The 26,303-nt window shown below is 47.7% G+C and overlaps 3 protein-coding genes across 4 annotated transcripts; 2 read left to right on the forward strand and 1 right to left on the reverse strand.

The window, feature by feature from the left end:
- Window positions 1–475: 475 nt before the first annotated feature.
- On the forward strand, window positions 476–4,925 carry LOC109751363 (fatty-acid-binding protein 2). The gene is made up of 11 exons (XM_020310258.4): window positions 476–867; window positions 1,664–2,246; window positions 2,416–2,626; window positions 2,869–2,944; window positions 3,062–3,164; window positions 3,581–3,649; window positions 3,933–3,969; window positions 4,055–4,129; window positions 4,206–4,257; window positions 4,337–4,381; window positions 4,510–4,925. Exons 2-11 carry the CDS (start codon window positions 1,741–1,743, stop codon window positions 4,605–4,607), a joined length of 1,272 nt encoding a protein of 423 aa, XP_020165847.1. The 5' UTR covers window positions 476–867; window positions 1,664–1,740; the 3' UTR covers window positions 4,608–4,925.
- A 5,800-nt stretch (window positions 4,926–10,725) lies between these two features.
- LOC109751357 (uncharacterized) lies at window positions 10,726–12,022 on the reverse strand. Of its 2 annotated transcripts, none has more exons than XM_020310252.4 (3): window positions 11,701–12,022; window positions 11,133–11,253; window positions 10,726–11,017 (listed from the first exon to the last, which is right to left on the reverse strand). In XM_020310252.4, the coding sequence occupies exons 1-3, from the start codon at window positions 11,972–11,974 to the stop codon at window positions 10,885–10,887; spliced, it is 528 nt and encodes a 175-aa protein (XP_020165841.1). In that variant the 5' UTR covers window positions 11,975–12,022; the 3' UTR covers window positions 10,726–10,884. The 2 variants fall into 2 exon arrangements, with proteins under 2 accessions (XP_020165841.1, XP_020165842.1); XM_020310253.4 differs by having other exon boundaries at window positions 11,133–11,221; window positions 11,701–12,005.
- Window positions 12,023–14,042: 2,020 nt separating this feature from the next.
- Window positions 14,043–14,870, forward strand: LOC109751349 (probable CCR4-associated factor 1 homolog 11). The gene has a single exon (XM_020310242.2). The coding sequence runs from the start codon at window positions 14,043–14,045 to the stop codon at window positions 14,868–14,870; it is 828 nt and encodes a 275-aa protein (XP_020165831.2).
- Window positions 14,871–26,303: the final 11,433 nt, after the last annotated feature.

Raw genomic sequence — 26,303 nt, forward strand, 5'->3', positions numbered from 1 at the left:
TTCAGGGTCCCCAAAAAAAGAAAGGGATTTCATGAAAAAAGATACGATGAAGCATGAAGGACCAAATTTATGCAGAAAACATTTTTTGAAGAAGGTCGTGTATTGACTATTGAATCCTCCTACTCCTACATGGTTTAGCCCCTCCTAAGAATTAGGGCCAAGCTCCGCCCGCCACTGCGCACCGTTATCATGCCCCGAGCCCCCGAGCGGCTGCAATGACATAGTGTAACCGACGATTTCAACATTATCTGCCACTATAGGATCAATATCATACTTTGCGGTGCAGCTTTGTTGCTAGGCTTGTAAATTTGTGCTGCTTTTTTTCTTGAGAAATTTGTGCTGCTTTTTTTAAAGCTGGGATCCAAAAGCACTTAGCAGTTTGGGTCTGAGAGGAGTTTGGACGTAACAAGAGGGCCGACGCGAAAAAAAAGTCCGGTTCGTCTTAAAACCAGTAGTAGCAAATCAGACGGACGCCGACCCCGAACTCGAACCACCCCCGACCCGGCGACCCCAACCCCGACCCAAAGCAGGGCATCGGCGCACGTGCTGCTCGCCTCCTCGCACGCACGGACGGGGCAGAGCCGGCCAGCCAGCCAGCCAGCCGCCGCCGAGAAGCAGTTGGGGAGGTGAGTTAACACGAAAGCGAATCCTCTCGCTTTCGGTTCTTCATTCATTCGCCACCGCCACCTCCCTCATTCCATCCCCCTGGGTTCGGTTTGGAATCCGGGGGAACACCGGCAGCCGGCAGGGGAAGCCACGGTCGCACGGCATCCTCCCCCATCCACAACCGCCAAGCGTGCTCGCGTACGCAGCCGCCGCCTCCTCCCCGATCCGCCCAACAACATCGCGCGATTCCGTGCGCCCAAGGTCTGGTGTGCTTCTTCCTCGAGCTGTTATTTTGTTATCTCTTCTTTATGCGCGTCTCGCTCTAGATGGGACGAACGGCGGAATGCGGGCTGTGTAAATGGTTGATTCGTGGGGGATTTCGGTTGTTTTGGCGAGGGGAGGTTGGCCGGCGTTAGGATTTGGGGGCGGACTGTGAATGATGGGTCTGGTGGTGCTTCTTGCGTGTGAATCTGGCGGAGGCTGCGGGATCATGGCGTGTTTGGTGCTGATCTGGGCGTTCTGGGTGTTCTGCTTGCGTATTTCTCTACAGAAGGTGGGATTTCTGTGCCAAATGCTTAGTTGCCGCGAGGGAGGGGAAATTCTGATCTAACAAGAACCGCCATGTATGTAGCTGCTCGGCGTGTTCTGTATTCTCCTTGGCTTCAGTGGGATCATAAGATTTCCTTTTCTGTTCGTGCTAATGGATAATTTTTGGGAGCTCCAATTGCTGTTTTTCGGATGGTTTGTTATTGCTTTGTTATGCCAACTACTGTCAATGGCTTGCTTCGTCATGCCAACTACTGTCGATGGCTTGCTTTGTTATGTCAACCACTGTGGATGGCTTAAGGGGTAAAAAATCAGTAGCTGATGTGTGGTGAAAGAATGGCTTCTTAGAGTGTAGTATCAGATAATGATGAACCGGGAAGTAGCTTTCGAGAGAACATCATACATTTTGACGGGTAGGCGCAAACACTGTCGTAAAACTTTTATCTGCAAGCAGGCACTGAATATGTGTTGCATCTGTGCCCTGATTCAGTTCCTCTGTTCCAATTGACAGATCCGGTTAACTTCTCCTGTTGGCAAACTCCCCGACTTGGTACAAAGACTTCTGAAGTTGCAGTATTTGGCAGCACTATGAAACCTGATTGGTTCATTTTCTCCAAGCTTGATCATAACGGAGGATACCTGCACAAGTTTCCACTAGGCTCTCCAATCCCGCATGACATCGGGTTAGGATTGATATCACAAGTTGGGGCTTTAGTCGAGAGTTCCTTTCAGCATCCGCGGCATGCATGCTCTACAGGAAGTGGTGCAGTTCAGGAAGCATTCAGCTGCTTCAACAAGGTTGCTGGAGCTTTCTATTTCTGCCTTTCTAGAGCATCGAATCCCAAGATTTTACACAGGTTGTCCGCTATTGCGGGCTCTGGTTCAAGAGCCTGTCGGGCACAAATAAAGCAAGTGACCTCTTGCATGCAGCACTTGGCTGGATTGCAAGTCAGAGAAGAGCATGCTATACAAATGCTCTTAGCCAAGCTTGCAAACGCAACGCTTGGGCGAGCGTGGAATGAGGTTGAGGAGCGTCATGCCTGTAACATTCTTATGCTAGCTGCCGCTAGTGTAATACCACCATTTGAAAACATGTAAGGTTCGAACCCCTGCTTTTCATAGAAAGGGAATACAATGCTCAATCGTGATATATCTTGTTGGATTGCTACTGCTTCCTTTCTCTGTTCTGATTGTTCCTGTAGGGTATACTTTTATTTCAGTTTTTTGCTTTATTAACTGATCATCATTACATGCATTGATAAGATCGCCAAAGATGCTTGCGGACTCAATGATGTTGGGAAAAGATGGTGACCAAATCAGAGAACATGTTGATCAGCCTTATTTGGACGAAAGGCGCCCAGGTTGTGCTCGTGTTGCTGTGCCAAGAACAATATTGCCGGAAGATCTGACAGAACCAAGAACTGGGATCAAGTTCCCTACTCTTCTTGAGGAGAATTCCAATCCAACCGCAGAGGTCCTTTTTCCTACTCTCTTTTGTGGATAATTGCGTCATGCACCATTTTCCTTCTTGCCAGTCAAATATTGTTTCCTTTCCTGTTGCCCTATCACATGCTCTGCTTCCAGTGTTGTGGCAATTATTTGGACACTTTTGTCTGTATCTTGTTGTTTTGGCAATTTCACAATGTTTTATACCAAATATGTAATCTTAATATGGCCTTCAGCATTCCCTTTGACAGCAAACAATTCAATTTACAGGTGCTTGTCGGGATGGGTTACAGAAGTATGCGGATAATGAAGGTCAAAAACCTGAATCTTTATGCCTTTGGATTATGTGAGTAGGCAAAATTTCCCTGTGTGCTGCTACTACTTATGAACTGATAACAGACTGAGGTACTGCTTAAAGGATGTTCGTTTGAGTTACTGATGTTGTATTCGACTATTCTTATAGATATACAACCAGATTCTATCTGCAACAAGCTGGGTTCAAAGTATGCTACTGTTCCAGTTGCCGAGCTGAAGGATCACCCGGATTTCTATGAAGATCTTCTGAGGTGTGAATGCTTTATTGATCATGTACATGTGTTGAAATTCCTTGTATGAAAACCGTTCCCATATTCTTGAGCTTACACAGCCTATTTACATGTAACACTTGTGTAAGCTGAGCTAGAGAAACGGTTCCATCTGGCCAAAATCTGGAAATCGTTAAGAAAGATAGCCCTTTAACGTTTCCGTTCATAGACAAACGGTTCCAAACCTACAATTCTTTCATGTCATTTTTAGGACTCCCGATTGACCTGCTGTCAGTAGATTCCATCTTTAGGACGCAGTAGGCTTGCGAGTTTTGATGATGCGTAGGATTTTTCTTATTCCCTGATACTACATCAGAAACATTCATTTTCTTCCCCACCCGCAACTCATTTGCCTCTGTTTCTAATAGAATTTGCATTATACTTGCCCTGTTATGCAGGGAAAATATTCATATGACAGTCAGACTGGTAGTTAGCTACAATGGGCTTAGCATTAGTGCAGTGCGAGAGTAAGTATTCCTGAATTCTCATGCTAACAGTAGTACTCCCTCCGTTCCCAAATATAAGTCTTTCTAGAGATCCTAACAAGTGACTACATACGAAGCAAAATCAGTGAATCTACACTGTAAAATATGTCTACATACATCTGTATGTTGTAGTCCATTTGAAATGTCTAAAAAGACTTATATTTAGGAACGGAGGCAGTATATTTTGATCCTTATCTATGGTTCAGAAGATATGGCTAATGCAAGATTGAAGTTAATTGTTTATTTGTATTACCAAACTTTTCAGTGCGTTTGAGAAATCTCTTGGCTTTCGACTGCAAAAGGTGATTGTTATTAATTCAGCAACTAGTTCAATATTCTTTGCTATCCGTATAGGCTTAACAGAGCTTTTTGTTTACTGACGATCAGATGAATCCTAATACTGATTACCATTGCCTAAAGACATTTGGTTCTTACTTCAGGGAAGACATTCGAATACCTGTGGTAAGCTTCTAGTCTCATCTGGTTAATATGATTTGTTGCGTTTAGTCATGTGATATTATAATCGGTTTAACTGCAGGGTACAAAGATCGACTTCCGTCAAACATGTGATGGCCAGCTTATAACTGAAGGTTAGTATAATTGTTTCTTTTAGTACGATTTGAGTTATTTTCCACCATAATATACATTAACAAGGAAATCTGCATGCAGTTGATGGCAAACAAATTGGTGCTGTCCAGAGCAAAGATCTTTGCAGTAAGTGCATACTCCTATATATTTTTCTGCTGAAGAACTATAGATCATTTACTTGAAGCTAGAACTCTTAGGCAATCACTATGTCAGAGTTATAATAATTGTTTGTTAAACCCTGTCTTTACGAACAGGGGCTTTCTTCGATATGTATATTGGTGACCCACCTGTTTCAGTGGAGACCAAACAAGACATCGCCCAGAATGTGGGTGGGCTCATTAGAAGATGCTAGGGTAAGAGCAGACGGTCGTAATTATTTCATTCTTCTATACGGGGGAAAGGGCATATAGAGACGGGAAACCAGGAGAAGATCAGTTGTATGTATAGTAGTGATAGATCTGTAACTTGTAAACTATAGACTGGCAGAACTTGTAACTTGCAGAGGCTTAGCATCTTCTCCTGGGCAAATGCCTCCATGATTTTCATGTTGGTTGGCATTTGCTGTTTCCTTGCCATTGTATCATGTACACTGATCCCGTTAGAAGCGTAGCAGAGAGCGCGTGTTTCCTGCATCAATAACAAAATAATGGCTTCGGTTTTTTTCGACTGATATCCATGATGCGTTTTTTTAAAACCGATCCTCCCATTTTCAGTAAGCAAAGCTATGGTGACAACGGTAGACTGTCCTGAGCCTTTTCCCCTTTTTTACCTGTAATGTGCACTGGATTTTCGGTAGATAAGATCAAGTTGCCGGACGCCACCCTTTGCCGGTTTTTGTGCAGTAACGTGTGCGGAACGCAGCACCGGTGTCTGGTGATGAAACAACACTCGAGGACCCTTTTCTGTTCTAGAACTTATTTTGTGCTTATGCACATAAAAGTAGACATAACATTTCAGACGAATTCCATTGATTCCAGGTCTATGTGGGCCAACTTGCCAATGTAGCTATTTGACATTTATGAACATTTTGTGCTGAAATATCAGAAGGAGACGCTTCACTGCTCTCCCTGGTTAGGGAACTGGAAGCAAATCGGTACAGTTTGTTTGTTCAGTTGCAACAGCTAATACAGTACGTTCGTGCCAAAAAAAAAACAGCTAATACAGTACTACCCTACTGCAAACAGGGTAGCATGCATGTAGTTCCTAGTCGGTTGCTTCGATAGTTAAGCAATCCAAATGAAAGTAGGCACTGCTGAACGTTAGAGCGTTTTCCTGATTGTTGGAATTGTAGAACGACCTCACCATGGCATTCCTGACTTAAGGTTCTATGATATACAGCTCCTTCGACAACACTACTTACCGTGGCCCGTGGGTGCACATGCCGTAGTTTTTTTTTTGTTGAAAGAGGGGGGCTCCGTCGGATTCCATTAACGAAACCAAGCGAGGCAGACAAAGTCGTTTCAGCACTACTAGTCAGGTTTTGCACATGGCGCAGTAAGGTAGAAAAGGTATTCATGACTCATCCTTGTATCAATTTTCTCTTTTGGGCTTTCCATTTGAAATTTCATTTTTGTTTTTTTTTGTGTGTAAAAAGTTCCAGATCTATTATAGAAGTTCATCAGAAGTACAAAGCACCTAGACCACCGAAAAGCCTCACTACTAGACCTAGGTAGTGTCCGTTATGGTAGTGCTAGTGGTTGTTCGGTGGTGGTGAATTGGAGGCATGGGAGGCAGCGGCGGAGCTACGGGCAGTTCTGGGGGGTACCACTGCCCCAGCCGTAGCCTAATTAGTGGCTGTGACACCCAAGTTTTTAATTGGATTTTTCAAAAGATTTTATTTGACTTGAGGGAGGTGATCTAAATTTTTCTTCAAAAAAACTCTCCCTTTCAAATATTTTTTTTATGGCAACAATTTTATTTGGATTCATCCAAGATCTGTCTTTAGTCTTGGAGGTTCTTGTTTTTTTTATTTTGACTCAAGACAAAATGTTTTTTTTCATTTGGGGAAAATGACTTTTGAAAATCCTTTTGAAAATGCACTATGGCTTTTGGAATAATCCCTTGCCACTTTCAACAATTCCCTCTTGCCATGGCCTTAGTGCAAATCCATTCCCCTAACCCTCCCCTCATCTTTGGATCATGTTTTGCATCAAATCTAGCAAGTTGTACCTCTCCATATAAATTTTTCCATTCAAAACATATTCAAATAAATTTCTGTCTTCTTTTCTAGCCATTGGTGATTTACAAAGGAGCTACCATCTCTGCTTTGATTTTTGCCCCCAAACCAACTCCTCTCCCTAGTCCTTTGAACCCTCAACCAAGATCCATGAAGATCCACTGGTCTTCAGTTCAAATTTTTCAAACTACACTTACTGCAAGTTTGGACCAGATTTGTCAAATTTGGTGAAATTCATTCAAATCCTTTTCCAAAAATTTCAAGTAAAATCAGGCAGCCTCTGGGTGCATTGAGTGGTCACCTCACCAAGTACCAGCTCCAGAAAAATTTATCTCATTGCCAAATCTTTCTGTCGAACACCTGCAGTGCATTGTCAATGTCAAGATTCAGTTAAGTTCAGAGAGCATTGCAGTGCACTGTCGTTTTCTTCAGAACCCGACGTCGATCTCGCCAGTGCCACTGTGTCGCCTTGCTCCTCGTCCCCTCCCCCTTGTTCCTGCACCGCACGAGCGTCTGGCACCTTGCGGACGTCGGCAACGGGCAGCAGAAGGTGCGCCGCCCCATGACCGACGCCAGCGGCGGCTTTGCGGCCGCCAGCGGGAGGCACGGCGCAGACGGTGCCACCCAGCGCCGCCCAAGCCACCGGAGCTCGCCGCGTGGCCTTCCACTCCCCCGAACGCGCTGCCACTCTCGTCGTGAACCGCAGGGCGCGGAGCGCGCTCTCTGCCGCCGTCGAGCCCGTGCGGCCATTTCACCGTGGACCGACGCCATTACGCCAAGACCAACTCCGTTTAGCAGTGGAATGACACCAGTAACTTCCACTGATGCTGCCTGGCCACTCAAACCTCCTGCCAATCCACTGCATCCCCGTAATCGCTCGCCGGAGATTCTCCGTTCACGGCCACCCCGTCGATCCGCCTATAAATAGAGACCTCGAGCTTCAACTCGAGCACACACCATCCCTGCACTTCACCTAGAGCACGCCTAGCCACTGGAAGAGCCCCGAGGAGGTCTCCTTCCTCGACTCCGGCCGCCACGACCCGCCACGGGATCCAGCTCGATTCGCCCTCGTGTGTGCACCTCCGCCTCCCATCTCTTGCCAGTAGCTTCACTATGCATCCCTCCTTCTGACCCGCGCTTCAATTCGAAGTTTGCAGCCCTCCACCGGAGTTCTCCACCACCACCCGAGCCGCCGCCCGTCGGAGATAGTGTCGCCGTCGACGTGGTGCTCCCCGTTGGTCGAGTCCACCACCCACCGACGCGGAAGAACACGCTGAAGCTCTTGGTACCCTCCGATCCTCCTGACTCGCCGTGGTTCGACGCCGGCGTCCACCGCAGTCTTCGGGCGCCGGCGAGCTTTTCAAACCTGACATGTGGACCCCGCATGTCAGCCTCTGTTCTATTCTTTCGCGAACCGTTTTCTGTTGGCGCCTTCAGGCAAAATACGTTTTCTTCCTTTAGCTAGCGCATTTCTTTCCGAAGCGTTTTCGGGTTTCTCAGTTTAAACCCTGGAACTTTTCTGTTTCATTACAGATAAGTCCCTGGATAGAAACCTTTATAACTTTTAAATGAAAAGGGATTTTTGAGTGATTCTTTTTCTGACAGTCTTAAATTTTTGTCTAGTTTTTTATGAGATTTATTTGGAAAAACTTTGGAGAAGTTTCTGTGCACGTTTTGGTTTTCACGTTAGTACCCGTTTTCGTGATTGCCGTAGGTTCCGGAAGAGGTGACGGAGCCGCAAACTTCGCCGAGCTAGACTCCGACTTCTCCGAACCAGGCAAGCATGTTTGAACATTTGATATGATAAGTGTTTGCATGTTTGCTTGAAAGTTTTGTGCGTGGCATATGAGTGTCGGTAAATACCTCGTTGCTTGTAAGGCAACTACCCGCATGTTCCAAAGTTGCGATGATCTCTGATGAGAGATGGCCAAATCATGTGGTGACATGAAGGGCAGCAAGGTGGTACTGTTGTAGCATACCAGCCTTGCGTCATCCGACTTTCTCCGACGTTAACGTGGACGGAGTCACGTTATCGTTCTTTTCCCCCGCATGTTTCATAGTTGCGATGATCTCTGATGAGAGATGGCCTAATCATGTGGTGACATGAAGGGCAGCAAGGTGGTACTGTTGTAGCATACCAGCCTTGCGTCATCCGACTATTTCTGACGCTAACGTGGACGGAGTCACGTTATCGTTCTTTCCCCCTTCCGTGCTACCACATGTTTCATTTGCCAGGATGCGGTTTAGTAAGTTGGTAACCTCTTTCCGTGTACACACCAAACAGAGGGGCCGGGATGATGGTACCTTGGCCCAGGATTAAAGCCAGTCATCCGGTCAGGGGGCATGGGTGTTTCCGGTTGGGACCGAGAGGGGGGGCACCCCCTTAGAGCGCGCGTATAGAAATTTGATCCCATGCTACGCGAGGTTGTAGCCTCCCCGTCTCAAGGTTTTTCTTGAACGTTGCTGAGGGTGATCCCTGGCTTTGGAATGTTGAATTGGGTGTGTACTGGTTAGACGTGTTCCTTCCAAAACACCGTAAACGGAACTAGTCCCTGTGACTACTGAAATCCGTTGGCTGTGGTTAAGTACAAACTCTGCAGAGTCAAATTCTTCCAAGTCATCGTATCCATGATCACGTAGTGAAATCAGTATACCCATATCTATCCGCGTGAAAAACTTGTCCCCGGTGAACAAGCTCAAGTGGTAAATCCAGTTAAATTATTATTCCTGTGGATGGACTAACTTTATATTTGTCTCGTACTTGTGATAATTTATGTTCCCGAACTATTGTATTATTGAGCTACAATATAAGCCCTTTAGGTGATGTTGCTCAGACGTCCGACTGTGGCATGTTCGTCTTTTATTTTCTATTATAAGCCCTTTATGTGATGTCGCTCAGACGTCCGACTGTGGCATTATTATTATTCTTGCAGTTTCCTCTCGAGGAGTCATTCAGACCCTCGTTTGGCACCAGTATTACTATTCTTGCATTTTCCACTCGAGGAGTCATTCAGACACTCGTTTGGCACCAGTATTACTATTCTTGCATTTTCCGCTCGAGGAGTCATTCAGACCCTCGTTTGGCACCAGTATTACTATTCTTGCAGTTTCCGCTCGAGGAGTCATTCAGACCCTCGCTTGGCACCCAGTATTTATTATCTCTATGTCTGATCGCACTGGTTAAATTGTTCTCATGCTTCATGTTTGCATTTGTTATATCTTTTGTCCGAGCTGTCTTGCGAGTACTTTCATAGTACTCACCTGGCTTGTTGATTTGGCCAGATGTTGACGAAGGCGATCTCTTGGATGAAGAGTTTGATAGCGCGTCCGACGCCTAGAGGAGTCCCAGTCAGTCCTGCGCGATCCCGGATATTGGTCACTTGTATTATATACGCTTCCGCCACCCGCAATAAGTCTCCTCGAGCCTCACTCCGACGCTCGAAGAGCTGTAGTCTTCAGGAGTCATATCACTCGCTTCGCAGTGATATTTCCACCACTGTCATTATCGTGAGTTAGTAGTATGTCACCCTATCCGCCGTCTTGTTTTAGCGGCGTGCATGTAAGAAATTGTTGGGCATCCTCCGCTCAACCTTGTATTATATTCAGTACTCCTGGTATTTTTCTTCTGTGACCAAGATATTGTCTACCAGTGAGAAGGAATTCTTCCTTACTGGTCCGTAAAAGGGATTGGTCTATCAATAATTATTTTATTGAAAAACCGGTCGTGACAGTGGCAGCCTAAAATTTCCACCTAAAATGTTTGCCCGGCGTAGACACACGGCCCCACCCTAAACCCCACCAAACCCCCATCCCCGACCACCTCTCCTCCTCCCTACTTTGTGCTTGACCCTACTCCCCATTGTGCGACCATCTTCTTTCCCACCCGTCTCCCGCCGCATGGTTCTTGGAATGATGGAGTATGGAGGTTTACCAAGCATGGAGAGCTGCGCCCGCAGAGTCCACTGCGAGCCCACCAGCAAGGCGGTTCCCTAGGCGCTACCTCCAGCCGTATTTTCGCAAATGCAGCGCCATGGCTTGTGAAACATGAGCATTATGGTGGAGAAAAACAGATAGTAGGATCTAGTTTGTGAAACATCAGATCCAATAGGAATGAACCACACCAAAGATATCAGAGAAGGAATCGAGGGGAGACCTTTTGTATGATCAAAAGAGGGGTTGGGATTAAGTGGGACTGAACGATCAAGAAGGGTGTGCTCGGGGATGCGCCTCTCTAAGTCAAACCCTCTCCTACAACACGACTATACTTCTCCAATCAACCATTTTGAGAATTGAGTTAAGACTAAATAATTTCTAGTGATGCGACTAGACAGCTTTACCCGTTTCTAGTATTATTGCACTTAAAACTTGTCATAGTTCCATACGGTAAGCTCACAATTATTAACTCTGCATAAGAACATAGTTCAAGGTACAAATCAAAACGCCGCAAACTTCGCTAAGTAGAGGTTTCAATGGTCTCCTCGGGTGTTTCCTTCTTCTTGTCTGGACCAAATATGAAAAATCCAGCACCAGCGGGAAGTAAGAAATACGATAACAACAACATTTGTTGTTGCTCCTGTTGCTCGAAGCTGCAAATTAAAAAGAAAAGAACAATACAAAATTTAAGTGACAGAGAAGGACTGGGTTCCACTATCAAGAGAAAAGGGAACCGATCAAAAAACTACAGATGATGAATTCACTTACCGTTTCTCCTGTTCTAGCAAACTTAGAGTTGCTTCATGTGCCTTTTGCAAGTTCTCGCTATACTTCTCCAATGCTATCTCAAAACGGGCCTGGGGGAGTGGGTGTAGTTTGAGTGAGAATGCTGTAAACAAATGAAAGTATTATTAAACTTTAATAAATTACTATATAAAATTAGGCACTTTGCTAGTTTGTCATGGCACATCTTGTATGCACAGTAATAACTGTTTGCAAATATTTCACAGCTTGAGAAGTTGATTCGGCTAGACCCGAACAACGAACCTAAGCTGAAAGGAGGTACATGAAGGAGAAATAATCAGGAGGACCAAGAGAATGACATTAAGAAGTTTCTGCAGCGTGCTAATTAAAAGGAGGTACCTTTAGCACATAATTTTGCAACACCTAACGCATAGTTAGATCACATCTACTCTAGTGTCAAAAACGCTCTTATATTATGGGACGGAGGGAGTACTAGCTAACAAGAATTAATTTCGCGAATCACTGAAACCCTAGAGCAAGACAGAACATGGGGAATACATACGTTAGGGGGGAGGAAAGATGGATTACGTACCTTGGATTCGATCCTCTGAGCACCACCGGAGAGGAACCGGCCTGGGCTCCGACGGAAGGAGCCTACCCCTAGCGGGATTGATCGCCCAAGAACGCGGCCTGCGGCAGATCTGAGCAACAGCGAAGCCATCCTTCTGAACTCTTCTTCTTCCTTCACAGTGAAAGAGATTCGGCCCTTGTGCTGTTTGTGTGGACGATGCGAACCGGCGGTTGGGGTAGATAAGCATAAGCGGTTTCCGGGAATCGATGGTTACCAGGCGCTTGCTAGGCGTCATCCGCCTGATTTTAGGGGAAACATAAGCCGGCTCCCGTACCGTTAGATAGCGACGCATCTGCCGTTGGATAAAATAGCTCATCCCGCTCCCTGCGCTGTGGTTCCTCCTGCCCTACTTTCCATCGCAGAAATAGGCCAACGCGGGTCGACGTCGCTCCGGTCGTTAACTCTCTCCACATCAAAGAAGTGCAGCAACGTCTGCATCCCTGTAAGCTACGTAGTCGCTGAAGACGCACATGGGACAAGCTTTGCATGTCCAGTGAGTTGCTTTGCGACAACGCTTCCGACGTGCAAAATTGTGCGGCCACTCTTGCGCCATGGGGGCACGGACAATCAGCAGCGACTCTGCATTTTGCAATGTCGCGAGTCCTTGTCTTTGCTAGAGCACCGTCGTCGTCGTCATTTTCCGGCAGCACATCCTCTACAACGAATACATATGCTGCAACGCTCCGGCGGCCGATGATGCTCAGCACTCGCGAGGTTCCGGCGGGCCGGCGATGCTCCGACGGCCTGGTGAGGATGCTCCATTGCAGCACCCGTGAGGTTCCCGCGGCCAGACGACGCTTCGACGGCGATGCTCCATTGCAGCACCCGTGAGGTTCCGGCGGCCCGGCGATGCTCCGTTGCGGCACCCGTGACGTTTCGGCGGCCTGGTGATGATGCTCCATTACAGCACCCGTGAGGTTCCGGCGGCCCGTCGGCGATGCTCCATTGCAGCACCCATGAGGTTCCACGCGGCCCGATAATACTCTGACGCCCTAGTGATGCTCCATTGCAGCACCCGTGAGGTTCCGACGGCCCGGCGGTAATGCTCCATTGCAGCATCCGTGAGGTTCCGGCGGCCTGATAATACGCTGACGCCCCAGTGATGCTCCATTAAAGCACCCGTGAGGTTTCAATGGCCCGGCGGCGATGCTCCATTGCAGCACCCATGAGGTTCCAGCTGCCCGGCAATGGTTCATTGCAGCACCCGTGAGGTTCTGGTGTCGATGCTCTATTATAGGCTTATAGCACCCGTGAGGTTCCGACGGCCCGACAATGCTCCGAGGCCACGGTGATGCTCCACTGCAGCACCCATGAGGTTCCGACGACTCGGTGTTGCTCCATTGAAGCACCCCCGTGAGGTTTTGACGACCCGGTGGTGCTCCATTGTAGTACCCATGAGGTTCTGGCGGCCGGTGATGCTACATTGCAGCACCCGTGAGGTTCCAAAGGCTGACGATGCTCCAGCAGTTTGGTGATGCTCCATTGCAGCACCCATGAGGTTCCCGAGGCCGACAATGCACCGCCGGTTTGGCGATGCTCCATTGCAGCACCCGCGAGGTTCCGGAGACTGAGGATGCTCCGGTGGTTTGGCGATGCTCCATTGCAATACCCGCGAGGTTCTCGCAATCCAGTGAACCTCCGTGCAAAACACTCACTAGTAACAGTTAACCGTGGTGTCAATTTCTCTAAATACTCCTGATGAGTAGTACTACTACATGGCAACAAGAGCGGTGCTGGAAGTCAAAACGAGCACATGCATGCAAAAAGGGGCATCACGGGACCACACCTGTGAAAAAAGTCGGACAAGAAAGGATGTGGAAACCATGGGACCAGCGCGCCAACGACAAATTGTGATTGAGCAAGTTAGCGGCCCAGCGCGGGCCGACGCATCCGGTGGAATCGGACGGCTCTCGACGAGGTTTAGCGGGCCAGAAAATCAGCCGGTTGAAATAAAGTCTTTCCCATCTTCAAATCTACTCCGTGTGGGAGGGCCGATGGGATCGCGGGCGCTGGAGCTGCTGACATCACAGCCGAGCCAAGCGTCACGAGGAGCCAGGAGGGATTGCAGTAGGATTGCTAGCTAGCTTCTTCGAATCACCGGCCGATTCGTGTCCTGTCTCCGAATCCACCTACGAGTCTACGACCCTGATCCAATCCCTCTGTATCTGTATTATAAAGCAAGCTCAGCAGCCGGCTCATGGAGGTCGAGGCAACGATCGATCTGCATGAACCCAACCGCCGGTATGTTCCCCATGTTTCCACCGCCGCCGCCGCCGCCGATGCCTTTCTACCACACGTCCCCAATGCAGCCGCCGCCGTTCTACTTCCATGCAGTTGCAGTTCCCGTGCCGTCGTCCGCGGTGCCGGTGCGCTCTGTGTGGGCGTGGAACTTCAGGGAGGAATCTGACAGGCTATGCCACTTGGCCTGGAACGCCCGGTACGTCGCCGTCAACGTGCACTACCCGGGCCTCGTCCACCACGCGGACCGGAACCACAACATACTCACCGTGGAGGAGCGCTACGCCGTGGCGAAGGCCAACGTGGACGCGCTCAAGCCGCTCCAGGTGGGCATCGCGCTCCGCGACGGCCACGGCCGGCACCTCGGCGCGTGGGAGTTCAACCTCCGCGACTTCTGCCCCGTGTCCGACCCGCACGACGAGAGCTCCCTCGCGTACCTCGCCGGCCGCGGCCTCGACGTGGACAGGCTCCGCGTCCGCGGCCTCAGCGCCAAGATGCTCAGGGAGAAGCTGCTGCGTTCCGGCCTGTTCGACCCTCGGTGTGCTGCGCGATCGTGGGTCACCTACGCCGGGGCGTACCACATTGCGTACCTCCTCAAGATCGTCACCGGCGGCGCCCCGCTGCCGCAGGACATGGCCGGGTTCGTCGGCGCCGTTCGGCGTTACCTTGGCGTCCAGGTGTACGACGTCGCGAGGATGGCGGCCGAATGCCCGGCCATGCCGCTGGGGCTGGAGCGCATCGCTGATCACCTCGGCTTCCATCCGCCGTTGGGGAGCCCTCGCCTCGCGGCTGCCGCGGGCGTGCACGCGCTGCAGGTCTTCATGCGGCTCAAGTACAGAGAGTTGGGCGGCGACGTGGAGAGACACCGAGGCCTGCTTCATGGCCTGCACTAGCACTAGCTAGGTCGTCCACAATCTAAATTCCTGCAACGGAATGAAGCGGTCGTTCTGATCGAGTCTTTGAAAGAAGGATTGGTCCCTCAAAAAAAAGAAGATTGATCCCTCAAATAAAAAAAGGATTGGTAATTTGGTACTGCCAGTTTCATAGGTCAAAGTATTTGATTTTTTTAGTAAAATTTCATAGTAATGTTGCCCATGCATGTAACCATATTGATAATAATAAGCCGTACTCCCTCTGTTCAAAAATAAGTGTCGGGGTTTTAGGTCAACCCCGCATTTGTTTTCGAAGCGGAGGGAGTATGTATAAAGGACTAGTTATTTGCAGTTTTATAGGTCAAAGTATTTGATTATTTTAGTAAAGTTTTACAAGAATGTTGCCCATCTAACTATATTAATAAGAAGTTATGTAGAGATACCCAGTTTTCTTGGCTACACTGCCTACCAGTGTTCTGTTAACAATCTTTGCACCCATCTTGTTGAGGAGTTATATCAGCCTACAAATAGCTATATAATCTTTGCAGGACGACTTCCGGATTGTCTACTACAGCAAGGTTTGCCCGGCTTCGGCGAGGGAGGGCCGATGACAACGGCGTGCCTTCGGCTCGCTTCAGTGTTTGTAGTCGTCGCTAGGTGGTCTACGAATCTGGATGTAATTTTTAGTGAAGATTATTTACTTGCTGAAATTTCTTAGCTGAAGAACTATAGATCATTTACTTGAAGCTAGAACTCTTAGGTAGTCACTATGTCTCTGCTATAATAATTATTTGATACATCCTGTCTTTACGGATAGGGGCTTTCTTCGATACTAGAAGAGTTGGGCGCGCTTTGCTACGCCATTGGTGTTGTTGGGTTTCTAAAAAAATTAGTCACTATGTTTCAAAATATTAGATGTATTACTTATTAAAAAAGTCAAACAATTTTAAGTTTGACCATATTAGTAGAGAAATATAACAAAATCCATAATATCAAATCGGTATAATTAAATTCACCACAAAATGAATTTTCATATATTTTGCTTAATATTGTGGATGTCGGCAATTTTGGCTTTGAACTTGGTCAAAGTTAAAGAAATTTGACTTTCCGAAAAACTAATACCCTTTATATTTTGGAATGGATGGAATATTTAGTTTGGGGGGCTGTGAGATGATGGAGTGTGTATTTTTTTTATAATACGATATTTGATGGGTCTTTTGGGTGTGATTCTGTGTTATCCGCTAATAAATCCATATTTATGTGGGAAAATTTCTGCATCGGTAGCTGCATGTATTATATTGGTGCTACAGTAACGCATGATGGCCGGTTGCTGCTGATTGATTTGAAAAATCATTGGTGGGAGGAAGTGCACGATTGATATGTTTTTATAGGCCGGCTGCTGCTGATTGATTTGAAAAATCATTGGCCCGACCAAAATCGTAAATCAAATCCAAAATCGAATACCTCTAGTGAATTAAAGAGCTTTAAAATTAAGGAATATAGTAAATTAAAAGAATTGAATGTGAGAGTAGTGTATAGTATAAAACAATTAAATGAGATAGCTTTTAGAAATTGTTGACCCGGTCAAAATCGGATTGCCCAATTTCAATTGTAAACCTCAATTGATTGTGAGCCCTTTGAAATTACGGAGCTTAGTGTTATAGAGGATGTACTAGTATATCGGTGACCCACCCGTTTCAGTGCAGACCAAACAAGACATCGCTCAGAATGTGGGTGGACTCATTAGAAGATGCTAGGGTAATGGCTAGCTAAATAGCCGGCGGTTGAAATTATTTGATTCTTCTATACGGGGGCAAAGGGCACATATATATAGACAGAACGAGGAGAACATCGGTTGTATGTATAGTAGTAATAGACCTGTAACCTGTAAACTAGACTGGCGAAATTTGTAACTTACACAGAGGCTCAGCATCTTCTCCTATGTAAATGCCTCCATGATTTTCATATGAGTTGGTGTCGGTGTCAAAACCGACGGATCTCGGATAGGGGGTCCTGAATTGTGCGTCTAAGGTTGATGGTAACAGAAGACGGGGGACACGATGTTTATCCAGGTTCGGGCCCTCTTGATGCAGGTAATACCCTACTTCCTGCTTGATTGATCTTGATGAATATGAGGATTACAAGAGTTGATCTACCACGAGATCGTAATGGCTAAACCCTAGATGTCTAGCCTGTATGATTATGATTGCCTCTATGGACTAAACCCTCCGGTTTATATAGACACAGAGGGGCCTAGGGTTGTACAAAGTCGGTTTACAGAGGAAGGAATCTTCATATCCGAACGCCAAGCTTGCCATCTACGTAAAGGAGAGTCCCATCCGGACACGGGAGGAAGTCTTCTATCTTTATCTTCATGGCCCATCAGTCCGGCCCACGTCACATAGGCCGGACGCACGAGGACCCCTTAATCCAGGACTCCCTCAGTAGCCCCTGAACCAGACTTCAATGACGATGTGTCCGGCGCACAGATTGTCTTCGGCATTGCAAGGCGGGTTCCTCCTCCGAATACTCCAAAGTAGTCCTCGAACACAGAGAACGTGTCCGGCTCTGCAAAACAAGCTCCACATACAGCCGCAAAGAGTATAATATTAACAAGTCCCATCTACTGACATCTTTTGTAGTGAGACGCCACATCTCTACACGGTCATTATTTCGAGCCATTTTTTAGCCTCCCGCACCTCGTTTCGAGATGCGGTTTCTATTGGCACGTCTTGTCGAAGTAGAGATCATGTCCCTTTATCACGGGATTCTCATCAATACAGGCGTGGGTAATCCCACCGTGCCGTCCGTACGACCCTTGGGGAATAAGCGAGTTTTAAGGCGAGTGGGGAGGCGCTTGATATTCGCTGCCTTTATAAGAGGATAAGGATCCACTCTTTCACCCACGCCTTCTTCTTCTCCGCCCATCCGCTCTCGAGCTCCAGCGCCCAAGCTTCCCTCCTTTCCGCCTCAAGAAAGCACTCCGACCATGTCCGGATCTGGAGCGCAGGGCAAGTGGATGGCCTCCTCCGTCACGGAGAAGGACATCACGAAGCTCCGGGAGTCGGGGTACTTGGCCTAGGAAATCGCCCACCGGCTTCCGGCCAAGGGGCAGATCGTCCCCACCCCAGAGCCCCATGAGAGGGTGGTGTTTATTCCCCACTTCGTCCGTGGGTTAGGGTTTCCTCTCCACCCCTTCGTCCGCGGACTCATGTTCTACTATGGGCTAGATTTCCACGATCTAGCCCCAAACTCTTTGCTCAACATCTCGGCATTCATCGTCGTGTGCGAGGCTTTCCTCCGCATCCCACCCCACTTCTGACTGTGGCCGAAGACTTTCAATGTGAAGCCGAAGGTGGTGGATCGCCAACACGCGGAGTGCGGAGGTGCTATGGTGAGCAAATTGTTCAACATCACGTGGCCCAAAGGTACCTTTCTGGAGACTGTTAAAGGGTGGCATTAGTAGTGGTTCTACGTCACAGAGCCCGCGACACCACCTGAGCCGCGGCTCCCGAATTTAAGTCCGGCGCCCCAATGCGGCTTACCTCCTGGCTTGAAAAGGGCCTGAACTTGGCGTCGTCGGACGAAGTATCAGTGCTGTAGACACGCATCAAGAGCATGGTGGACAAGAACGTCAAGCTTGTCAATGTGATCCAGGTGATGCTTTTTTGCCGGATCCTTCCTTGCCAAAGCCAGACTTGCAATTTGTGGGAGTTCGATCCGGCCCAGCACCAGACCTTGCAACAATTCTTCGGCGCTGCACACGAAGGCATTTGGAATGTGCTTTTTAAGGCCAACGAGACGTGGCCGAAGACGACCGAGGACCGTGGGTACAACCTGACCCATCCCGCCAGTCCGGTAAGTTTTTCGTATTTCAGGTGTATCCTTCTCCTATGTATTCAAGGAAGATGTCTAAGTTTCTCCATTTGTCTTTTCAGGGCTAGACAAAGAAGGTGGAGCGGATCCAGTGTCCGGCTCCGCTGCCAGAAAACTGTTGGGAATCGTAGCATAATTTTAAAAAATTTCTACGCTCACCAAGATGCATCTATGGAGTATACTAGCAACGAGGGGAAAGGAGTGCATCTACATACCCTTGTAGATCGCGAGCGGAAGCGTTCCAATGAACGTGGATGACGGAGTCGTACTCGCCGTGATCCAAATCACCGATGACCGAGTGCCGAACGGACGGCACCTCCGCGTTCAACACACGTACGATGCAGCGACGTCTCCTCCTTCTTGATCCAGCAAGGGGGAAGGAGAGGTTGATGGAGATCCAGCAGCACGACGGCATGGTGGTGGATGTAGCATGATGCCGGCAGGGCTTCGCCGAGCTTCTACGAGAGAGAGAGGTGATGCAGGGGAGGAGGGAGGCGCCCAAGGCTGTGTTGTTGCTGCCCTCCCTCCCCCCTTTATATAGGCCCCCTGGGAGGGGGGGGGGCGCCGGCCAAACCCCATCTAGGGTGGGGGGCGGCGGCCAAGGGGGTGCCTTGCCCCCCAAGGCAAGTGGGAAGCCCCCCCACCCTAGGGTTTCCAACCCTAGGCGCATGGGGGCAGGCCCATGGGGGGGCGCCCAGCCCACTAGGGGCTGGTTCCCTTCCCACTTCAGCCCACGGGGCCCTCCGGGATAGGTGGCCCCACCCGGTGGACCCCCGGGACCCTTCCGGTGGTCCCGGTACAATACCGGTAACCCCCGAAACTTTCCCGGTGGCCGAAACTTGACTTCCTATATATAATTCTTCACCTCCGGACCATTCCGGAACTCCTCGTGACGTCCGGGATCTCATCCGGGACTCCGAACAACTTTCGGGTTTCCGCCTACACATATCTCTACAACCCTAGCATCACCGAACCATAAGTGTGTAGACCCTACGGGTTCGGGAGACATGTAGACATGACCGAGACGCCTCTCCGGTCGATAACCAACAGCGGGATCTGGATACCCATGTTGGCTCCCACATGTTCCACGATGATCTCATCGGATGAACCACGATGTCGAGGATTCAATCAATCCCGTATACAATTCCCTTTGTTAATCGGTATGTTACTTGCCCGAGATTCGATCGTCGGTATCCCAATACCTTGTTCAATCTCGTTACCGGCAAATCTCTTTACTCGTACCGCAATGCATGATCCCGTGACTAACGCCTTAGTCACATTGAGCTCATTATGATGATGCATTACCGAGTGGGCCCAGAGATACCTCTTCGTCACACGGAGTGACAAATCCCAGTCTCGATCCGTGCCAACCCAACAGACACTTTCGGAGATACCCGTAGTGCACCTTTATAGTCACCCAGTTACGTTGTGACGTTTGGCACACCCAAAGCACTCCTACGGTATCCGGGAGTTGCACGATCTCATGGTCTAAGGAACAGATACTTGACATTGGAAAAGCTCTAGCAAACGAAACTACACGATCTTTTATGCTATGCTTAGGATTGGGTCTTGTCCATCACATCATTCTCCTAATGATGTGATCCCATTATCAATGACATCCAATGTCCATAGTCAGGAAACCATGACTATCTATTGATCAATGAGCTAGTCAACTAGAGGCTTACTAGGGACACGTTGTGGTCTATGCATTCACACATGTATTACGATTTCCGGACAATACAATTATAGCATGAACAATAGACGATTATCATGAACAAAGAAATATAATAATAACCATTTATTATTGCCTCTAGGGCATATTTCCAACAGTCTCCCACTTGCACTAGAGTCAATAATCTAGTTACATTGTGATGAATCGAACACCCATTGCGTCCTGGTGTTGATCATGTTTTTCTCTAGGGAGAGGTTTAGTCAACGGATCTGCTACATTCAGGTCCGTATGTACTTTACAAATATCTATGTCTCCATTTTGAACACTTTCACGAATGGAGTTGAAGCGACGCTTGATATGCCTGGTCTTCCTGTGAAACCTGGGCTCCTTCGCAAGGGCAATAGCTCCAGTGTTGTCACAGAAGAGAGTCATTGGGCCCGACGCATTGGGAATCACCCCTAGGTCGGTAATGAACTCCTTCATCCAGACTGCTTCCTGTGCTGCCTCCAAGGCTGCCATGTACTCCGCTTCACATGTAGATCCTGCCACGACGCTTTGCTTGCAATTGCACCAGCTTACTGCTCCTCCATTCAAAACATACACGTATACGGTTTGTGACTTCGAGTCATCCAGATCTGTGTCGAAGCTAGCGTCGACGTAACCCTTTACGACGAGCTCTTCGTCACCTCCATAAACGAGAAACATATCCTTAGTCCTCTTCAGGTACTTCAGGATATTCTTGACCGCTGTCCAGTGTTCCATGCCGGGATTACTTTGGTACCTTCCTACCAAACTTACGGCAAGGTTTACATCAGGTCTGGTACACAGCATGGCATACATAATAGACCCTATGGCCGAGGCATAGGGGATGACACTCATCTTTTCTCTATCTTCTGCCGTGGTCGGGCATTGAGCCGTGCTCAATTGCACACCTTGCAATACAGGCAAGAACCCCTTCTTGGACTGATCCATATTGAACTTCTTCAATATCTTGTCAAGGTATGTACTCTGTGAAAGACCAATGAGGCGTCTTGATCTATCTCTATAGATCTTGATGCCTAATATATAAGCAGCTTCTCCAAGGTCCTTCATTGAAAAACACTTATTCAAATAGGCCTTTATACTTTCCAAGAATTCTATATCATTTCCCATCAATAATATGTCATCCACATATAATATGAGAAATGCTACAGAGCTCCCACTCACTTTCTTGTAAACACAGGCTTCTCCATAAGTCTGTGTAAACCCAAACGCTTTGATCATCTCATCAAAGCGAATGTTCCAACTCCGAGATGCTTGCACCAGCCCATATATTGAGCGCTGGAGCTTGCATACTTTGTTAGCATTCTTAGGATCGACAAAACCTTCCGGCTGCATCATATACAACTCTTCCTTAAGGAAGCCGTTAAGGAATGCCGTTTTGACGTCCATCTGCCATATCTCATAATCATAGTATGCGGCAATTGCTAACATGATTCGGACGGACTTCAGCTTCGCTACAGGTGAGAAAGTCTCATCGTAGTCAACCCCTTGAACTTGTCGATAACCCTTAGCGACAAGTCGAGCTTTGTAGATGGTCACATTACCATCCGCGTCCGTCTTCTTCTTAAAGATCCATTTGTTTTCTATGGCTTGCCGATCATCGGGCAAGTCAGTCAAAGTCCATACTTCGTTTTCATACATGGATCCTATCTCGGATTTCATGGCTTCTAGCCATTTGTCGGAATCCGGGCCCGCCATCGCTTCTTCATAGTTCGAAGGTTCACCGTTGTCTAACAACATGATTTCCAGGACAGGGTTGCCGTACCACACTGGTGCGGAACGTGTCCTTGTGGACCTACGAAGTTCAGTAACTTGATTCGAAGCTTCATGATCATCATCATTAACTTCCTCCCCAGTCGGTGTAGGCACCACCGGAACATTTTCCCGCGCTGCGCTACTTTCCGGTTCAGAAGGGGTGACTATCACCTCATCAAGTTCCACTTTCCTCCCACTCAATTCTTTCGAGAGAAACTCCTTCTCCAAAAGGACCCGTTCTTGGCAACGAAGATCTTGCCTTCGGATCTGAGGTAGAAGGTATACCCAATAGTTTCCTTAGGGTATCCTATGAAGACGCATTTCTCCGACTTGGGTTCGAGCTTTTCAGGTTGAAGTTTCTTGACATAAGCATCGCATCCCCAAACTTTTAGAAATGACAGCTTAGGTTTCTTCCCAAACCATAATTCATACGGTGTCGTCTCAACGGATTTCGACGGAGCCCTATTTAAAGTGAATGCGGCAGTCTCTAAAGCATAGCCCCAAAATGAGAGCGGTAAATCGGTAAGAGACATCATAGATCGCACCATATCCAATAGAGTGCGATTACGACGTTCGGACACACCATTTCTCTGAGGTGTTCCAGGCGGCGTAAGTTGTGAAACTATTCCACATTTCCTTAAGTGTGTACCAAATTCGCGACTTAAATATTCTCCACCACGATCTGATCGTAAGAATTTTATTTTCCTGTCACGTTGATTCTCAACCTCACTCTGAAATTCCTTAAACTTTTCAAAGGTTTCAGACTTGTGTTTCATTAGGTAGACATACCCATATCTACTTAAGTCATCAGTGAGAGTGAGAACATAACGATATCCTCCGCGAGCCTTAACACTCATTGGACCGCACACATCGGTATGTATGATTTCCAATAAGTTGGTTGCTCGCTCCATTGTTCCGGAGAACGGAGTCTTGGTCATCTTACCCATGAGGCATGGTCGCACGTGTCAAATGATTCGTAATCAAGAGACTCCAAAAGTCCATCTGCATGGAGCTTCTTCATGCGCTTGACACCAATGTGACCAAGGCGGCAGTGCCACAGATATGTGGGACTATCGTTATCAACTTTACATCTTTTGGTATTCACACTATGAACATGTGTAACATCACGTTCGAGATTCATCAAGAATAAACCATTGACCAGCGGGGCATGACCATAAAACATATCTCTCAAATGAATAGAACAACCATTATTCTCGGATTTAAATGAGTAGCCATCTCGAATTAAACGAGATCCAGATACAATGTTCATGCTCAAAGCTGGCACTAAATAACAATTATTGAGGTTTGAAACTAATCCTGTGGGTAGATGCAGAGGTAGCGTGCCGACGGCGATCACATCGACCTTGGAACCATTCCCGACACGCATCGTCACCTCGTCCTTCGCCAGTCTCCGTTTATTCCGTAGTTCCTGTTTTGAGTTACAAATATGAGCAACCGCACCGGTATCAAATACCCAGGAGCTACTACGAGTACTGGTAAGGTACACATCAATTACATGTATATCACATATACCTTTGGTGTTGCCGGCCTTCTTGTCTGCTAAGTATTTGGGGCAGTTCCGCTTCCAGTGACCACTTCCCCTGCAATAAAAGCACTCAGTCTCAGGCTTGGGTCCATTCCTTGGCTTCTTCCCGGCAACTGGCTTACCGGGCGCAGCAACTCCCTTGCCGTCTTTCTTGAAGTTTTTCTTACCCTTGCCTTTCTTGAACTTAGTGGTTTTATTCACCATCAACCTTTGATGTTCCTTTTTGATCTCCACCTCCGCTGATTTCAGCATTGAATATACCTCAGGAATGGTCTTTTCCATCCCCTGCATATTGAAGTTCATCACAAAGCTCTTGTAGCTCGGTGGAAGCGACTGAAGGATTCTGTCAATGACCGCGTCATCCGGGAGATTAACTCCCAGCAGAGTCAAGCGGTTGTGTAACCCAGACATTCTGAGTATGTGCTCACTTACAGAACTATTTTCCTCCATTTTACAGCTGAAGAACTTGTCGGAGACTTCATATCTCTCGACCCGGGCATGAGCTTGGAAAACTAATTTCAGCTCCTCGAACATCTCATATGCTCCATGTTTCTCAAAACGCTTTTGAAGACCCGGTTCTAGGCTGTAAAGCATGCCGCACTGAACGAGGGAGTAATCATCATCACGCTGCTGCCAAGCGTTCATAACGTCTTGGTTCTGTGGGATTGGTGCATCACCTAGCGGTGCTTCTAAGACATAATCTTTCTTGGCTACTATGAGGATGATCCTCAGGTTCCGGACCCAGTCCGTATAGTTGTTGCCATCATCTTTCAGCTTGGTTTTCTCTAGGAACGCGTTGAAATTGAGGACAACGTTGGCCATTTGATCTACAAGACATAGTGTAAAGATTTTAGACTAAGTTCATGATAATTAAGTTCATCTAATCAAATTATTTAATGAACTCCCACTCAGATAGACATCCCTCTAGTCATCTAAGTGAAACATGATCCGAGTTAACTAGGCCGTGTCCGATCATCACGTGAGACGGACTAGTCAAGATCGGTGAACATCTCCATGTTGATCGTATCTTCTATACGACTCATGCTCGACCTTTCGGTCCTCCGTGTTCCGAGGCCATGTCTGTACATGCTAGGCTCGTCAAGTCAACCTAAGTGTATTGCGTGTGTTCCGAGGCCATGTCTGTACATGCTAGGCTCGTCAAGTCAACCTAAGTGTATTGCGTGTGTTCCAAGGCCATGTCTGTACATGCTAGGCTCGTCAACACCCGTTGTATTCGAACGTTAGAATCTATCACACCCGATCATCACGTGGTGCTTCGAAACAACGAACCTTCGCAACGGTGCACAGTTAGGGTGAACACTTTCTTGAAATTATTATAAGGGATCATCTTACTTACTACCGTCGTTCTAAGCAAATAAGATGCAAAAACATGATAAACATCACATGCAATCAAATAGTGACATCATATGGCCAATATCATTATGCTCCTTTGATCTCCATCTTCGGGGCACCATGATCATCTTCCTCACCGGCATGACACCATGATCTCCATCATTGTGTCTTCATGAAGTCGTCACGCCAACGATTACTTCTACTTCTATGGCTAATGCGTTTAGCAACAAAGTAAAGTAATTTACATGACGTTATTCAATGACACGCAGGTCATGCAAAATAATAAAGACAACTCCTATGGCTCCTGCCGGTTGTCATACTCATCGACATGCAAGTCGTGATTCCTATTACAAGAATATGATCAATCTCATACATCACATATATCATTCATCACATCTTCTGGCCATATCACATCACATAACACATGCTGCAAAAACAAGTTAGACGTCCTCTAATTGTTGTTGCAAGTTTTTACGTGGTTTGTAGGTTTCTAGCAAGAACGTTTCTTACCTACGTATGACCACAACGTGATTTTGCCAATTTCTATTTACCCTTCATAAGGACCCTTTTCATCGAATCCGTTCCGACTAAAGTAGGAGAGACAGACACCCGCTAGCCACCTTATGCAACTAGTGCATGTCAGTCGGTGGAACCTGTCTCACGTAAGCGTACGTGTAAGGTCGGTCCGGGCCGCTTCATCCCACAATGCCGCCGAAACAAGATAAGACTAGTAGCGGCAAGAAGAATTGGCAAACTCAACGCCCACAACTGCTTTGTGTTCTACTCGTGCATAGTAACTACGCATAGGCCTGGCTCATGATGCCACTGTTGGGAATCGTAGCATAATTTTAAAATTTTCCTACGCTCACCAAGATGCATCTATGGAGTATACTAGCAACGAGGGGAAAGGAGTGCATCTACATACCCTTGTAGATCGCGAGCGGAAGCGTTCCAATGAACGTTGATGACGGAGTCGTACTCGCCGTGATCCAAATCACCGATGACCGAGTGCCGAACGGACGGCACCTCCGCGTTCAACACACGTACGGTGCAGCGACGTCTCCTCCTTCTTGATCCAGCAAGGGGGAAGGAGAGGTTGATAGAGATCCAGTAGCACGACGGCGTGGTGGTGGATGTAGCGGGATGCCGGCAGGGCTTCGCCGAGCTTCTACGAGAGAGAGAGGTGTAGCAGGGGAGGAGGGAGGCGCCC

The sequence above is a fragment of the Aegilops tauschii genome, chromosome 6 (assembly GCF_002575655.3).
Source record: "Aegilops tauschii subsp. strangulata cultivar AL8/78 chromosome 6, Aet v6.0, whole genome shotgun sequence".
In the NCBI taxonomy this organism is placed as follows: Eukaryota; Viridiplantae; Streptophyta; class Magnoliopsida; order Poales; family Poaceae; genus Aegilops; species Aegilops tauschii.